The sequence below is a fragment of the Pongo abelii genome, chromosome 1 (assembly GCF_028885655.2).
Source record: "Pongo abelii isolate AG06213 chromosome 1, NHGRI_mPonAbe1-v2.0_pri, whole genome shotgun sequence".
NCBI lineage: Eukaryota > Metazoa > Chordata > Mammalia > Primates > Hominidae > Pongo > Pongo abelii.
Window position 1 is genome coordinate 94,606,008 of NC_071985.2, and position 17,781 is coordinate 94,623,788.

The window sequence follows — 17,781 nt, forward strand, 5'->3', positions numbered from 1 at the left end:
AAAAACAAAACAAAACGAAAGCAAACAGGGTCTTACTCTGTCATCCAGGCTGGAGTGCAGTGGCGTGATCATAGCTCACTGCAGCCTTGAACTCCTGGACTCAAGTGATCCTCCCACCTCAGCCTCCCAAGTAGCTGGGACTATAAGCACATGCCACCACACCCGGCTAACATTTTGTTTTTTTGTGGAGACAGTGTCTCGCTATGTTGCCTGGGCTGGTCTAGAACAGCTGGGCTCAAGCAATCCACCTGCCTCAGCCTCCCAAAGTGCTGGTTGAGCTACCACACCTGGCCTTTTTTGTCTCCCAACTGGTCATGTGCCCTCACTCCTTTAACAGCCCAGAGCCTTTTGTTGAAACTTCTCTTGTGGCATTTGGCATATGTGAGCCAGTTATGGAGTCATCTGTGATTTGTGCTTTTGCTTGTGCACACACACGCACACTCACCCACTCACTAGACTCTGATTCCTTGAGGATAGCAACAATATCTATTTCTCTTTGCTTGGCTTTCTGCTATATAAATCCTCAGTAAATGGAAAAAGAATGAGAAAATGAGGATCTCTTTATGTACTAGAAAGGACACTGAACTGGGATCCAGAAAACCTAAGTTCTAGCCTTGAGTCTGCAGCTAATTCACAATGTGGCCCTGAGCCACACATTCTCCATTTCTGTGTCTCAGTAAAGTGAGGGGTGGCTAGGCACTCCGAAGTCCAGCTGACTGTGACACGCTTCTAGTTCCAAGGTTCCAGAGTTCTAGAACCCTGCTCACTCTTTTCTTTCTTGCTGATGCAGACTGGTCTGTGTGTGTCTCCCATGAACAGAGCTGTCCCAGATTTCTGGGACGCAGGTGGAGACCAGGTGCCGCGAGGCCACACTCGCCGCTGTCTTTCTGCAGTTGAATCCAGAGAACAACTGGAGGAAGAAGAGATGGAGGAAATAAAGGAGGGGAATGGCTTGCATGCTGTACCCCTCCGAAGGTCGGGGGCTTTCCGGGCCCACGGCCACAACTATGACGTCTTCAAAAGACATAGCTGGGGGCCTGGCAGGGAGCTCGATGACCCACTGAATAGGTAAGCCCCCAGGGGACCTCCTGTACGTCCTTCCCTCCAGGCCTAGACCTTGAAGAAAATAGGAAAGTGGGAAGGAACTAGATAACTCTCTAGTTATCTCCCTCAAGAGACAACCATCCGAAGAACAAGAGTCGAGGAGACCTGGGCCCCCAGTCCTTTCCCTGGAGAACCAGCGCTCAATCCCATTTGTGGACCTTTGGGGGAGGATGGATGCTACCTTCCAAGATATGCCTCTCCGCAGTGGCTCTTATCTCCTCTCAGGGCAGACTGAGGGTGGGAGTGGGAGGGAGGTGTGGAGTCAGGGGGAGTATCAGGACACTGGATCTTCTTGCTTCCGCCTCCCACAGTGGGTTTCATAGAACCACATAATGGTGTCATAGAACCACATATGGAACTCAGAGAGCATATGGCACAGTCTCCTCATTTTACAGATAAGGAAACTGAGGCCCAAAGAACTTTCAGAGATTTCTTGAGAGAGGTGGTCTCAAGGTTGGGACATTGGGCCTGCCCCATTGCCAGGTCTTTGCTGGGCTTTTGGTTGCAGGCTGAGGACAACCCAGGATGTCTTGGATTAACTCATGGTCCCGCATTGCCACGTGAGATTAGTTGTTCTTGCTCAGACTTCTGCATATGCTTGGTGGACTAGAGCACAAAGATCATCTCTTCCCCCTTCCTTGGAAAACCCCTGACCACTTCCCCAAAGTCAGAGGAAGTCAGAAAGAGAAGGTCCGGGGGTCAGCATGAAGAGTTCAGTGTGAGTGAACATTGTAGGGCTGCTGGCCATGGAAGGGCACTGTCTCTCTGCTTTGACAATGGTCCCCTTGAACAAGTTCCTTTAGCTCTGGTGAGTGAACCAACCTTCCCTAGCTCCCGGGCAGGGCTGGCTGGTTTGAGTGAGGGGAGAGGACCCTGGGCCTTGTCCCTGAACTGGCTTGGGTGGGAACTCAGATGAGAAGCAATGCCTGCAGGGCTCATGGCACCTTCCTAAGGGTAGCTGGCTGAAAGCAGAGATGCCCAAATGCCTGGGCCCCCCTTATGTGGCACAAACTGTATCTCAGGGTCTTTCAAGTGTCACCCACCTTTCACAGTCAGGCATTAATTCTGCCCCTTGGTTAGAGAGGGAAGGGAGTCCTGAGTGCACTAGTTGGCTGAGCAGGGGCAAAGGTTGGCATTAGCAACCAGGCAAGGAGGGAGAATTCAGCTTACTCTTGGTGTTCGCCTTCCCCTGAACCCTGGCTTTCTTCTGGAGGCAGTACTGCCCTTTGACCAGCAGGGGTCACTCTTGCCCACAGCCAACTCTGCAGCCCTGGCAAAGCAGAGCCCCAAAGTGGGACCAGTTTGGGTCTGGGCTGTGCTTATGCCAACAGGAAGGGCTGGGCTGGGGGCAAGCAACAGGGCTGGGCTGAGGCAAGGCGGTGTTCCTCCCTGGTGCCCGTCACTGGCCACTGGATACAGACGGTAGTGGTGGCGATGTGTGTTTCAGGAGGAGACTGCAAGCATCGGGATGCCCAGGCCCCGAGGAAGCCCCCTTCCTGCAGAACCAAGAAGAACTGGACAACTTTCTGGGACTGCAGCACCAGGGTGGTTACCCCACCTGGCTGGTATGGACAGACAGATCCCCATGAAGGCCCCTGCCTTGCTCCTCCTCTCCTGCCCCTCGCCTGTCTAGCCACCATTCTATTCTATGTCTCCTCTGTTCTGCCAGCTGCTGGGTCTCTCTGTGCCCGGGCATTGCTCCGGCTCCATCTGACCAAATTGGAATCTATCGTCTATGTACCTCTGTCTGCTCCCCTGGGTCTGTGTCTGTCCCTAACTCCGGGTACCCTGCCTCTGTCTCTTTCTCTAAGACTCTCTGTTTCTTCCTTTCTGTATCGGTGCCTCTGTGTTGATGAGGGTGTATGTGTTCCTCTCTCAGTAAAAGGGCCCTGTTCCCCTAGTAATTATAACCACTTCTTTCTGTGGACCCCAAATTTCCCCAATTTGGAGCTGAACTTATTTATTTATTTACTTATGTATTTTGAGACAGGGTCTCCCTTGTTGCCCAGGCTGGAGTGCAGTGGCGTGATCTCGGCTCACTGCAACCTCTGCCTCCTGGGATCAAGTGATTTTCCTGCCTCAGCCTCCCAAGCAGCTTGGATTACAGGCGCCTGCCACCACACTATCGGGGAACCTGCCCTGATAGTCACGTAGGTTCTTTTCTATTTTCCCTAAGCGTCAGCCAGTTTGAGAAATAAAGGGACAGAGTACAAAAGAGAGAAATTTTAAAGCTGGGCATCCGGGGGAGACATCACATGTCGGTAGGTTCCGTGATGCCCCACAAGCCGCAAAACCAGCAAGTTTTTATTAGGGACTTTCAAAAGGGGAGGGAGTGTACGAATAGGTGTGGGTCACAGAGGTCACGTACTTCACAAGGTAATAGAACATCACAAGGCAAATGGAGGCAGGGCGAGATCACAGGACCACAGGAAGGGGCGAAATTAAAATTGCTAATGAAGTTTCGGGCACCATTGTTATTGATAACATCTTATCAGGAGACAGGGTTTTGAGAGCAACCGGTCTGACCAAAATTTATTAGGCGGGAATTTTCTCTTCCTAATAAGCCTGGGAATGCTATGGGAGACTGGGGTTTATTTCATCCCTACAGTCTGGACCATAGAAGATGGCCACAGCCAAGGGGGCCATTTATAGACCCACCCTCAGGGGTGCATTCTCTTTCTCAGGGATGTTCCTTGCTGAGAAAAAGAATTCAGCGATATTTCTCCCATTTGCTTTTGAAAGAAGAGAAATATGGCTCTGTTCCGCCCGGCTCACCTGCGGTCAGAGTTTAAGGTTATCTCTCTTATTCCCCGAACAATTGCTGTTATCCTGTTCTTTTTTCAAGGTGCCCACAACACCACACCCTGCAAAATTTTGTATTTTTAGTAGAGATGGGTTTTCACCATGTTGGCCAGGCTGGTCTCAAACTCCTGGCCTCAAGTGATCCACTCGCCTTGGCCTCTCAAAGTGCTGGGATTATAGGTGTGAGCCACCATGCCCAGCCTGGAGCCGAACTTATTATCTGTGGAATGAAACTAAGATCTGGTACCCTGAACAATAATAATTCTCTAACAAAATAATCATAGGATGATCGATGGAGAAAGGATATAGAGATTGCCCAGCCTTCTGGCTTAAGTAAACACAACTAGGGGGATCTTCAACCAGGGTTTAAGGACCATTAAGGATACAGAAGGGCTTTGGAGACCCCACTGGGCCTGCTAGCCAGGAGACCCTGAGTACACTGAGATGTCTCAAGTCTGCTGGCTAAAAGTTGCCTCCCCTTCAGCTCATCGTCTAGCCGGCCAGGGGTTCCAACCCTGGCCTCATTGTTTGGGCACCTATGGTTTGGGGGAGAGGCTGAAGGGAGCCGTATATAGCCTATCAGGGAAGCAGCAAAAAACAAAACAAAACAAAACAAAACTCCATGTCATCCCATCACCTGCTTTTTTTATTTTTATTTTTTGAGATGGAGTCTTGGTTTGTTGCCTAGGCTGGAGTGCAGTGGCACGATCTCAGCTCACTGCAAACTCCGCCTCCCGGATACAAACAATTCTGCCTCAGCCTCCTGAGTAGCTGGCATTACAGGGGCCTGCCACCACGCCTGGCTAATTTTTCTATTTTTAGTAGACACAGAGTTTCACCATGTTGGCCATGCTGGTCTCAAACTCCTGACCTCAAGTGATCCCATCAACCACTTTTCTCCATCAGCATCTTTGCAGGTCTCCCCTGATCCCCATTTCAATGTACTACAGTAGAAAGAACAGGATTTCGGAGTCGAACTGACTGCTAGATCCTTCATTTATTTACCCGCTGAGCAATTTATTTTATCTTTCTGAAAATCAGAATAATAAATTGTCTTTTAAAGTTGTGATTATTAAATGAACAAAAGGTGTCAAAGTACTCAGCACAGAGGCTGGCACATAAGATGAGCTCAATAAATATTTTTTCCTTTTCTCCCCTTCATTCCTTTGTAACTTTCCCTCTCTTCCGCTTTTCTCTTCCCCACTTCTTGGTATTATGTTTTCTTCCTTCCCCCTTTTCCATAGTGTTTTCTTCCCTCTTATGCCTTCCTTCTCTAATGCCTCAGCTCTCTTCACCTAATCCTTATGTGCTCTCCTTAATATACTCTTCATCTATATGTTTGGGGGTTTTGTTTTACTTTCTTCCTGCAGTAGCCAGTGTGAATAAGTACTATACTAATGTCCACAAACCAAAAGTTTGAGACTCATTAAGCTAGACAAGGGGTTGCAGACTGACAGTCCATGAGCCAAGTCTAGCTCCAATATTCATTTTGTTTGGCCAGTAGGGTGCTTACACTTTTAAAACTGTAGATGTTCCTTTCATTTTTCTTTCAGAGTCTTGTCACCCAGGCTGGAGTGCAGTGGAGCGATCATGACTCACTGCAACCTCCACCTCTCGGGCTCAAGTAATCCTCACTCCTCAGCCAACTGAGTAGCTGGGACTACAGACACGCACCACCACGCCTGGCCAGATTTTTGTATTTTTGTAGAGATAGGGTCTCCCTATGTTGCCTAGTCTGGTCTCGAACTCCTGGTATCAACTGATCCGCCCACCTTGGCCTCCCAAAGTGCTGGGATTACAGGTGTGAGCCACTGTGTCTGGCCAAGATTTTTTGTTTTTCTGTTTTTATTTTCCCATATGAATATTGAGTTGCTCCAGTATCACTTTTTTTTTTTTGAGACGGAGTCTTGCTCTGTTGCCCAGGCTGGAGTGCAGTGGCGCAATCTCAGCTCACTGCAAGCTCTGCCTCCTGGGTTCACGCCATTCTCCTGCCTCAGCCTCCCCGGCAGCTGGGACAACAGGTGCACGCCACCATGCCCGGCTAATTTTTTTGTATTTTTAGTAGAGACAGGGTTTCACTGTGTTAGCCAGGTTGGTCTCGATCTCCTGACCTTGTGATCCAGCCGCCTGGGCCTCCTAAAGTGCTGGGATTACAGACGTGAGCCACCGTGCCCGGCCAGTATCACTTATTTTTAAAACTTACTTTCTCTATCAAATTGCCATGGTGACTTTGTTGACAATCAAGTAAGTGCACTCATATGGGCCCTCTTTTCCATTCCCCTGGTCTATTTGTCTATCTTTATGCCAATATCACATTGTCTTCATTAACATAGCCTTATTGTAAGTCTTTAAAATCTAGTGGTGTAAGTCTTCTAACGTTATTATTCTCTTTAGGAATATTTTTATTTTATTTTTTATTTATGTTTTAGAGACAGTTTACTCTGTTGCCTAGGCTGGAGTGCAGTGGCAGGCGATTCTGGGTCCTTTGCATTTCTGTGTGACATTTAGAATCACCTTATCAATTTCTAAAAAACAAAAATTCCTGCTGGATTTTGATTGAGATCATACTGAATTCAAAGATTAATGTAGGATGGGCCGGGTGCGGTGGCTTACGCCTGTAATCCCAGCACTTTGGGAGGCTGAGGTGGGTGGATCACCTGAGGTCAGGAATTTGAGACCAGCCTAAACAACATGGTGAAACCCCATCTCTACTAAAAATACAAAATGAACCAGGCATGGTGGCGGGCACCTGCAGTCCCAGCTACTTGGGAGGCTGAGGCAGGAGAATAGCTTGAACCCGGGAGGCAGAGGTTGCAGTGAGCCAAGATCGCACCATTGCACTCCAGCGCAACAAGAGCGAGACTCCATCTCAAAACAAAACAAAGATTAATGTAAGATGAATTGACCTATTTCCAATATTGAGTTTATCTATCCATGAAAAATAATGTAACTATTTATTTACTTAGGCTGTCTAAAAAAAAGTCTTTAAAAAAATATTTCTCTACCCTTACTTAGTGAAAAAAAATCCTTTTTTTTTTTTTTTGAGACAGAGTCTCATTCTGTCGCCCAGGCTGGAGTGCATTGGTGTGATCTCGGCTCACTGCAACCTCCGCCTCCCAGGTTCAAGCGATTCTCCTGCCTCAGCCTCCCGAGTAGCTGGGACTACAGGCGTGTGCCACCAACCCGGGCTAATTTTTTGTGTTTTTAGTAGAGACAGGGTTTCACTGTGTTAGCCAGGATGGTCTCGATCACCTGACGTTGTGATCCACCTGCCTCGGCCTCCCAGAGTGCTGGGATTACACCGCGCCCAGCCAAAAATGTCTTTTAATAAAGTATTAATTTTCTTCATGGGCCAGGCGCAGTGGCTTACACCTATAATCCCAGCACTTGGGAGGCCAAAGTGGGTGGATCACCTGAGGTCAGGAGTTCTAGACCAGCCTAACCAACATGGAGAAACCTTGTCTCTACTAAAAAAATACAAAATTAGCCAGGCGTGGTGGCACATGCCTATAATCCCAGCTACCCGGGAGGCTGAGGCAGGAGAATTGCTTGAACCCAGGAGGCGGAGGTTGCGGTGAGCCAAGATCGTGCCATTGCACTCCAGCCTGGGCAACAAGAACGAAACTCCATCTCAGAAAACAAAAAAATTTTCTTCACACAAGCCTTGTCAATCTTTATTAGTTTATTTCTAGGTAATTTGTAGTTTTGGTTACTATTAAAAATACTTTCTTTTTTTCTTTTTCTTTTTTTTTTTTTTTTTGAGATGGAGTCTTGCTGTGTCACCCAATCTGGAGTGCAGTGGCACAATCTTGGCTCACTACAAGCTCCACCTCCCAGGTTTACGCCATTCTCCTACCTCAGCCTCCCGAGTAGCTGAGACTATAGGCACTCACCACCACGCCCGGCTAATTTTTTGTATTTTTAGTAGAGACGGGGTTTCACCGTGTTAGCCAGGATGGTCTCAATCTCCTGACCTCGTGATCCACCCACCTCGGCCTCCCAAAGTGCTGGGATTACAGGCGTGAGCCACCGTGCCCGGCCAATACATTCTTATTTTTAAATTATATTTTATAATTATTTTTGGTTTATAGAAATGGAATTAAATTATTCCTCATAATATAGGATAATATAGGATACTATATATTATTATATTATATATTGTATATATTCCTCATAATATAGGATAATAATTATAGGCTCACGCCTATAATCCCAGCTCCTTGGGAGGCTGAGGCAGAAGGATCACCTGAGGTTAGTAGTTCGAGACCAGTCTGGCCAACAATGTGAAACCCCATCTCTACAAAAATAATTAGCCAGGCGTGGTGGCATGCACCTGTAATCCCAGGTGCTCAGGAGGCTGAGGCAGGAGAATCGCTTAAACCCAGGAAGCAGAGGTTGCAGTGAGCTGAGATTGAGCCACTGCACTCCAGCCTGGGCAACAGAGTGAGGCTCTGTCTCAAAAGGAAAAAAAATTATTCCTCATACAATAATCTTAATAGTCATTTATCTTGCTAAACTCTTGTTTTAAATTAAAACCATTTATCTGTGTTTTTTTTTCTTTTGGCTTTTCTAAGTATACAATTATGTCATCTTTACTTTTTTTTTTTTTTTTTTTGAGACAGTCTTGCTCTGTCACCCTGGTTGGAGTGCAGTGGTATGATCATGGCTCACTGCAACCTCCACCTCCGAGGCTCAAGTGATTTCCTGCCTCAGCCACCCCAGCAGCTGAGACTACAGGTGTGTGCCATCACACCCAGCTAATTTTTTTATTTTTTTTGTAGAGATGGGGGTCTCACTATGTTGCTCAGGCTGATCTCAAATTCCTGTGCTCAAGTGATCCTCCCACCTTAACCTCTTAAAGAGCTGGGATTACAAGTGTGAACCACCTCACCCAGCCTATGTCACCTTTAAATGAGCTTTGTTTTTTTTATTTTCCAATATCCACTCCTTTTGTTTCTTTCTCTTGCACTCCTGTACTGACTAGGACTCTATTTTTATTTATTTATTATTTAGTGTTTCTCCTCTCTTCCAGCATTAATCCATCAAAATAGGACTCTAGTGCTGTGCTGAACAGAAATGGTGATAATGGACATCCTTGTCTTATTTCTGGAGTTTATTATTATTTTTTCTTAAAAACTATGCCATAAGAAGTATTGTTTCTGATTTTACAGGGAGTATATCTTGTGTTTCACTATTGAGGTTGGTTTTTGGCTGCAGGTTTTAAAAGATACTCTTTATCAGGTTAAGGAGGATTCCTTCTATTTCTAATTGCCAAGCCTTTGGTTTTAGAGTTAGTGGGTGTTGGATTTTATCCTATGCTTTTCTGCATTTACAAAAATGATTATATATTTTTCTCTTTAAATATATTAATATTATTATTGATTATTTTGAGATGGGGTTCTCGCTGTCACCCAGGCTGGAGTGCAGTGGTGCAATCTTGGCTCACTGCAACCTCTGCCACCTGGGCTCAAACTATCCTCCCACCTCAGCCTCCTGAGTAACTGGGACCACAGGCGTGTGCCACCACACCCAGCTAATTTTTTGTATTTTTGATAGAGATGGGGTTTCACCATATTGCCTAGGATGGTCTCAAACTCCTGAGCTCAAGTGATCCCCCACCTCAGCCTCACCTCAGCCTCCCAAAGTGTTGCGATTACAGACATGAGCCACCACGCCCCTTCTCCTTTAATATATTATTGAGGTAAATTACATTTAAGGATTTTTCTCACATTAAACCACCGTATTCTTAGGATAAATCCAACTTTGTCATTACACATTTTATCTTTTTACATACTGCTGGATTTTATTTGTATCAATTATTTGTTGCTGTGTAACAAACCAACCCTAAACTTTGCAGCTTAAAATGACAATTCTTTTTTTGTTTTGTTTACTCACAATTCTTTGGGTGGGCAATTTTGGCTGGTCTCACCTGGACTCATTTAGGTGGCTGCCATTGTCTGGTGGCCTGAATAGAGCTGATGATCAAGGATGGCCTTCCTTACCATTTCAGCTAGCAGCCTGCCATTTGCAGTACCTTGCTTCTCATCCACACGGCCTCTCCAGAATGCCATCTTAGGCTTGTTCAGATGAAAATAGCATTCCAAGTGGGCGAGAGTGGACGCTTTAAGGTTTCTTGAAGCTTAGGCTCAAAAATCACATGATGGCACTTCTGTGACACTCTAGTCATCCTAGTAAGTCACAGGCCAGCCCAGATTCAGAGTGAAGAGACAGGCTCCTTCTTAATGGGAGGAACTGCAAATAATTTGCAGCCATTTAAAAATCTACTACACTGGCCAGGTGTGGTGGCTTACTCCTGTAATCCCAGCTACTTGGGAGGCTGAAGCATGAGACTTATTTGAACACAGGAGGCAGAGGTTGCAGTGAGCAGAGATCGTGCCACTGCACTCCAGCCTGGGCAGCAGAGCAAGACTGTCTCAAAAAAAGTAATAATAAAAAATAAAATCAGTTATACTTTCCTAATATTTTGTTTAGGATTTTTGTACTTATGTGCATAAGAGAGATTGGCCCATAATTTATCTTTGTCATACTGTCTATGTGTAGTTTTGGAATCAAGGTTGTACTTACCTTACAGAAAGAGTTAAAGAGTTGTTTTTTTTTTTTTTTTGAGACGGAGTTTCGCTCTTGTTGCCCAGGCTGGAGTGCAATGGCACGGTCTCGGCTCACCGCAACCTCTGCCTCCCAGGTTCAAACAATTCTCCTGCCTCAGCCTCCCAAGTAGTTGGAATTACAGGCATGCAGCACCACACCCGGCTAATTTTGTATTTTTAGTAGAGACTGGGTTTCTCCATGTTGAGGCTGGTCTCCAACACCTGACCTTGGGTGATCCACCCACCTCGGCCTCCCAAAATGCTGGGATTACAGGTGTGAGCCACCGTGCCCGGCCGAGTTAAAGAGTTTTTATTTTAGTTGTCTATTCTTTGGAAGAGTTTGTACGAGAGGTCAGTGATCTCTTCCTTGAAAGATCTGTCCCTTGTCTCTAAAACTGTTTTGACCTGGTGTTTTTGTTTTGTTTTTAGGAAGATTAACTACTGATTTCATTTCTTTAATAGGACCATTCGGAGTTTCTATTTCTTCTTGATTCAGTTTTGGTAAGTTTTATTTTGGGGGGTAGAAATTTGTCGACTTCATGTGCATTTTAGCATGAAGTTGTAGGTAGTACTCTTTTTTTTCGTGAGACGGAGTCTTGCTCTATCACCCAGGCTGGAGTGCAGTGGTGTGATTTCTTTTCTTTTTTTCTTTTTGAGACAGAGTTTTGCTCTCGTCACCCAGGCTGGAGTGCAGTGGCATGATCTTGGCTCACTGCAACCTCCGTCCCCCAGGTTCAAGCGATTCTCCTGCTTCCGCCTCCTGAGTAGCTGGGACTACAGGTGCCCACCACCACACCCAGCTAATTTTTGTATTTTTGGTAGGGATGGGGTTTCACCATGTTGGCCAGGCTGGTCTCGACCTAACCTCCTGACCTCAGGTGATCCGCCCACCTCGGCCTTCCAAAGTGCTGGGATTATAGGCATGAGCCATCACACCCAGCCGTGCGATTTCTGCTCACTGCAACCTCCATCTCCCGAGTTCAAGTGATTCTTGCGCCTCAGCCTCCTGAGTAGCTGAGATTACAGGTGCACGCCACCACACCCAGCTAATTTTTGTATTTTTTGTAGAGATGGCTTTGCCATGTTGGCCAGGCTAGTCTCCAACTGTTGACCTCAAGAGATCTGCCCACATCAGCCTCCCAAAGTGCTGGGATTACAGGCATGAGCCACCGTGCCTGGCCATAGGTAGTATTCTCTTATCTTTATAATCACTGCTCTTTCTATAGTTAGGTCTGCTTTTTCATTCTATTTGTGCTTTCTCTTGTTTTCTTTATCATTCCTATCAGAGGTTTGCCTATTTCATTTGCTTGATCCTAGAAAACAACTCTTGGCTTTATTGATCCTCTCTAATTTATCTTTGTCTACTATTTATTTATTTATTTATTTTTGAGACGAAGTTATGCTTTGTCGCCCAGCTGGAGTACAATGGCGCAATCTCGGCTCACCACAACCTCCACCTCCCCAGTTCAAGTGATTCTCCTGCCTCAATCTCCTGAGTAGCTGAGATTACAGGCGCCCACCACCACGCCTGGCTAATTTTTGCATTTTTAGTAGAGATGGGGCTTCACCATGTTGACCAGGCTGGTCTCGAACTCCTGACCTCAGGTGATCCGCCAAAGTGCTAGGATTACAGGCGTGAGCCACTGTGCCCGGCCTTACTATTTCATTTCTGCATTTATCTTTATTATATGCTTCCTTTTTTTTTTGAGATGGAGTTTTGCTCTTGTTGCCCAGGCTGGGTGCAATGGCGCGATCTCAGCTCGTTACAACCTCTGCCTCCCAGGTTCAAGAGATTCTCCTGCCTCAGCCTCTGGATAGCTAGAATTACAGGCATCCACCACCATGCCCAGCTAATTTTTTTTTTTTTTTTAGTAGAGATGGGTTTTCACCATGTTGGCCAGGCTGGTCTAGAACTCCTGACCTCAGGTGATCCACCTGCCTCAGCTTCCCAGAGCACTGGGATTACAGGCGTGAGCCATCGTGCCCGGCCGCTTCCTTCTGTTTTCTTTTCTTTTCTTTTTTTTGAGACCTGGAGTCTCACTCTGTTGCTCAGGCTGGAGTGCAGTGGCACAATCTCGGCTCACTGCAATCTCTGCCTCCTGGGTTCAAGCAATTCTCCTATCTCAACCTCCTGAGTAGCTGGGACTACAGGTGCCCGCCACCATGCCTGGCTAATTTTTTGTATTTTTAGTAGAGATGGGGTTTCACCATGTTAGCCATGATGGTCTCTGTGTCCTCACCTCATGATCAGCCCACCTAAGCCTCCCAAAGTGCTGGGATTACAGGCGAGAGCCACCGCGCTTGCCTCTGTTTTTTATGAGTTTGTCCTTTTCTTTATCTGACTTTTTAAGTTAGAATAGCTCAATTCTCTAGCATTAAAAATTTTTCAATATAAGCATTCCAAGGCTACAACTTGCCCTTGAAATACCACTTTGGCCTTCTCCCACAGGTTTTGTTCTATATTTTCATTATTGTTCAGTTACAAAACATCTTTAAATTTCCATCATGATTTCTTCTTTGACAATACATTTATTTAGAATGGTGTTTTAAAATTTATAAATCTGTATTTTTTTAAACATTAAGTTTTTTTTGAAATGCACATACACAGGAAAATATATAAAACATATATTTACAGCATAATAAATTAGAAAGCAAACACCCATATAACCACCCCAGGTTAAAAAAAAAAAATAGGCCAGGCACAGTGGCTCATGCCTGTAATTCCAGCACTTTGGGAGGCTGAGGCAGGCGGATCACCTGAAGTCAGGAGTTCGAGACCAGCCTGACCAACATGGAGAAATCCCATCTCTACTAAAAACACAAAATTAGCCAGGCGTGGTGGCACATGCCTGTAATCCCAGCTACTCGGGAGGCAGAGGCAGGAGAATCGCTTGAGCCCAGGTGGCAGAGGTTGCGGTGAGCTGAGGTCATGCCATTGCACTCCAGCCTGGGCAACAAATGCGAAACTCTATCTCAAAAAAAAAAAAAATAGAGATTATCATAGCTGAGAAGCTCCCTGGGTTCTTACTCATAGCCCTCTGTCTGGCAGAGATGACTGCATTCTTGGACTTTTGAGATCCATTTTCTTTTTCTTTTTTGTTTTTTTTTTGAGACGGAGTCTCGCTCTGTCACCCAGGCTGGAGTGCAGTGGCGCGATCTCAGCTCACTACAAGCTCTGCCTCCCAGGTTCACACCATTCTCCTGCCTCAGCCTCCCTAGTAGCTGGGACTACAGGCACCCGCCACCACGTGGGCCTGGCTAATTTTTTTGTATTTTTAGTAGAGATGGGATTTCACTGTGTTAGCCAGGATGATCTCAATCTCCTGACCTTGTGATCTGCCCACCTTGGCCTCCCAAAGTGTTGGGATTACAGGTGTGAGCCACCGCACCTGGCCTTCTTTTTTTTTTTTGAGACTGTCACCCAGGTGACATGATGGTGTCACTCTGTCACCCAGGCTGGAGTCCAGTGGCACGATCTCTGCAACCTCCGCCTCCCGGATTCAAGCGATCCACCTGCCTCAGCCTCCTGAGTAGCTGGGATTACAGGCGTGAGACAACAAGCCTGGTTAATTTTTGTATTTTTGTTAGAGACAGGGTTTCACCATGTTGCTCAGGCTGGTCTCGAACTCCTGAGCTCAAGTGATCCACCTGCCTCGGCCTCCCAAAGTCCTGGGGTTACAGGCCTAAGCCACAGCACCTGGCTCTATTTTCTTTATAGGCTTACCACCTATGTAGGCATCACTAAACAATGTCAATTAGTTTTACCTGTGTTAAACTTCATATGCATATAATCATACCAGTATATACATCTTTGTGTCTTGGTTCTTTCATTCAGCATGTCTGTGGGATTCATCCATATTGTTATGTGAGCTGTGATTTGCTCATTTTTATTGTTGAATGGTATTTCAATGCATAAGTACACTACTGATTCTTTAGTCTACTGAAGAGGGACTTCTGGCTTATTTGCTGTTTTTTTTTGTTTCTGTTTTTGTTTTTTTTCGAGATGGAGTCTTGCTTTGTCACCCAGGCTGGAGTGCAGTGGCACGATCTTGGCTTATTGCAACCTCCACCTCCCAGGTTCAAGCGATTCTCCTGCCTCAGCCTCTTGAGTAACTGGGACTACAGGTGCCCGCCACCATGGCTGGCTAATTTTTGTATTTTTAGTAGAGGCGGGGTTTCACCATGTTGGCCAGGCTGGTCTCAAACTCCTGACCCGAAATGATCCACCCACCTCGGCCTTCCAAAGTGCTGGGAATACATGCATGAGCCACTGTGCCCGGCCTTTGGTTTTGAGTTGCTCTGTTGCACCAGTGCAGTGGCGTGATCTCAGCTCATTGCAACCTCCACAGCCTGGGTTCAAGTGATTCTTCTGCCTCAGCCTCCTGAGCAGCTGGGATTACAGGTGCACACCACCACACCTTGCTAATTTTTGTATTTTTTCAGTAGAGATGGGATTTCACCATTTTGGCCAGGCTGACCTAGTGATCCGCCTGCCTCGGCCTCCCAAAGTGCTGGGATTACAGGTGTGAGCCACCGCGCCAGGCCTGCCTGTTTTTTTCATTACCTCGCTGGCCTCTATAGGTTCAGTTTGCCATCTCTGGAAACCATTCAGGGTAAATCTCTCTTCTTAGATACTTTTATATACTAAGACAGCCTGGGCTTGAACTGCAGCAGAGTAATGACTGCAAAACAGCGGAGTAACTTCCCAACTATTTAAAGTGCAATATCCCAACATGGGTTTTGGAAAGGGGTGGGAGGCCTGGATTTGAAGAGAGGCCAAGCTGTGGGGAGGTAAAGAGCATGAGGGGAGGACAGATGAAGCCTGCCCTTGGTGTGAGGACTCTTGACATGATTCCAGGATCAGGATTCCTGTCATCCATCTGCTGGCCCTTTGGACCACTCGGCCACTGGCATGCTTTCCAAGTCTGTATCCGTGAGTGGCATCAACTGTCTCTTGGACTGGTCGGATCCAGATGGTGAGCAAAAGTAGGGAGCAAAGCAGGGGTGGCCCCTTCCCCTATACATCTCATTGCCACTCCTCATAGCTAGCTGTTTAGGGTCCAGATGTCCTGGATTATGTTTAGCCACATACCCTTGGAACTCCTAGAATGGCTTTATTATTTTTTCTTTTCTTTTTTTTTTTTTTTGAGACTGAGTCTCACTGTGTTGCCCAGGCTGGAGTGCAGTGGTGCAATCTCACCTCACTGCAACCTCTGCCTCCCAGGTTTAAGTGATTCTAGTACCTCAGCCTCCTGAGTAGCTGGGACTACAGAAGCATGCCACCACACCCGGCTAATTTTTGTATTTTTAGTAGAGAAAGGGTTTCACCAGGTTGGCTAGGCTGGTCTTAAACTCCTGAGCTCAAGTGATTCACCTGCCTTGACCTCCCAAAGTGCTGGGATTACAGGCGTGAGCCACCATGCCTGGCCTCAGAATGGCTTTATTCAAATAAGCAATCTGAATTCTGGACTTTGGAATTCTGAAACTCCTACCAGTGAAAGCGGACATAGGACATAGTGAGGTTCTCCAGCCTCCCCTGTCACCAGAGATGCAGGACAGTTACCTGCAATGTACCTTGTCCTCAAGATGGAGTATTGGGAGCTCTGGGTGAAACCTCTGAAACATCAGTCTCCCAGCCACCATCTCCACATAACCCTGGTGCTCTGTTCCCATGGCTCCTAAATTCTTCAGCTCTGCCCTGCTTAGACCCCGCCCTTTCTCCCTGCTGCCCACTGCCCGCCCTCAGAAATGGCGTCACATGCACCTGCAGCTTGGGAACCTGATCCAGGTGAAGCGGGTGGGGGAGGAAGCCCTGGGCGCCTTTGTCTGGCTTTAGCTAGACACTTCTCGTCTCCTTTTGTGTTGGCAGGGAATTTATCCCAGTCCTCTGCCATTGACCTCAGGAAACGGTGAGTGTGGGGGACTCAGAATCCTTCAAAAGCCTCTACAGGGGAACAGCAATAGGGTCTATGCCATGGTTTTGTAGCCCCAGGGGTTTCCCTGCTTCCTGAATCATGCCTCCCCTTAACATTTCTGATCGAAGACCTCCAAATATCCTCCCCTGAGCTGCACAGAATTCACCCTCTCTTCTTTGGTTTGGGTGGGCTCACCAGGTTCCCAGTAGCTGCATAAGATGGGGGGAGAAATTGGGAGAAAAGGAATATCCAGGTCACAGGGTGTCCATTGAATAATAAGAGCATGGGAGTTGCTTGCTGTTGTCAGTGGTATAGGGTGAAAGGGCAGATAGACTGTTGAACAGTCTTAGTGAGGGACAGTGACCAAGGACCATGGATCAGCTTAGGATGGCTCAGATAATAGACAAACGGGGATTGGCCCTAAGGAGAGCTGGGCAAGGGCTGTGGAGCTCCCAGCAGAGGGCAGGGCCTGAAGGCAGAGTTCAGGTCTGGAGGTGGAGGCTGGGAGATTTGAATAACTATGTAAATAAGCATGCAAAATCAGCACCTGCTTATTTGGCTCCTATGGTTGAAGCCTGATTAGAGTGGGTCAGCCCTCTAAGACAGTGTGGATATGTAAGCAAGTAATGGTCCCTTTAAGATATCAGGCTCTGCTTTGTGGTCCTGAAAATCTCTAGCTGACACATCCTCCTGGCTCTAGGTTTGGGATTAGCTCATGGGATGGGGCTGATGAAATCCCAGGAAATTCAGTCCTTATTGGCTTTAGGCCCAGAGGCCTTCTCCAAACAGCAGAGAGGGTCGTACACAGGGCTCTTGTTCTGAGAGGAGAAAATGCCCCCCGGGAGAGCCCCCGCCCCATACCACTTCCGTTGGGGAGCAGCATGAGACAGGAGGCTGGGCCTCCCATCCTGAGCCTGGATTAGGTAGGAAGGAGGAGTCTGTATTTATCTGGGTGGAGCCTGGAGTTTTCTTCCTAAATAGAGGGGCCTGGGAAACTGAAATGCCCACATCCAGGAAGTCCTAGGAGGTCAGGATGGGGGCTTATCTTTCTCTCCCAGTCCTTCCTCTTTCCTCCTTCCCATTCTGGCTCTGCTGGTCATGGTATCTTCATCCACCATCTCTCAGGAAGTTATCTTTTTCTTCATTTCCAGCATTACCTCCATCTCCTCATGTCTTCTTTTTCTCTATGCAGCTGCAGCCAGCTGGAAGGACATTCAGGTACCTGGGCGGGCTCCTCCCTGCGACGGACCTTCAGCTTCCTCTTGGGCATGACCGGAAAGGCCAAGGTAGGAGTCAGCCAGGGAAGCAGGAGGCTTGGGACCCACTGCCCTCCCCAGTTCCCTTTCTCCCAT

The 17,781-nt window shown here is 47.0% G+C and overlaps 1 protein-coding gene across 13 annotated transcripts in view; it reads left to right on the forward strand.

The window, feature by feature from the left end:
* Positions 1 to 767: 767 nt before the first annotated feature.
* ARHGEF2 (Rho/Rac guanine nucleotide exchange factor 2) overlaps positions 768 to 17,781 on the forward strand; it is a 53,085-nt gene continuing 36,071 nt past the window's right edge. For 3 of the 13 annotated variants that reach the window (XM_009243141.3, XM_063717119.1, XM_063717116.1), the window contains exons 1-2: positions 17,394 to 17,456; positions 17,622 to 17,715. In XM_009243141.3, the coding sequence (XP_009241416.1) occupies positions 17,698 to 17,715 (18 nt within the window). In that variant the 5' untranslated portion in view covers positions 17,394 to 17,456; positions 17,622 to 17,697. Of the gene's footprint in view, positions 1,069 to 2,551; positions 2,670 to 10,976; positions 11,016 to 15,372; positions 15,491 to 16,383; positions 16,424 to 17,216; positions 17,353 to 17,388; positions 17,531 to 17,621; positions 17,716 to 17,781 lie in introns of those variants that run through there. The other 10 variants (XM_063717095.1, XM_063717098.1, XM_063717104.1 and 7 more) reach the window with 8 other exon arrangements.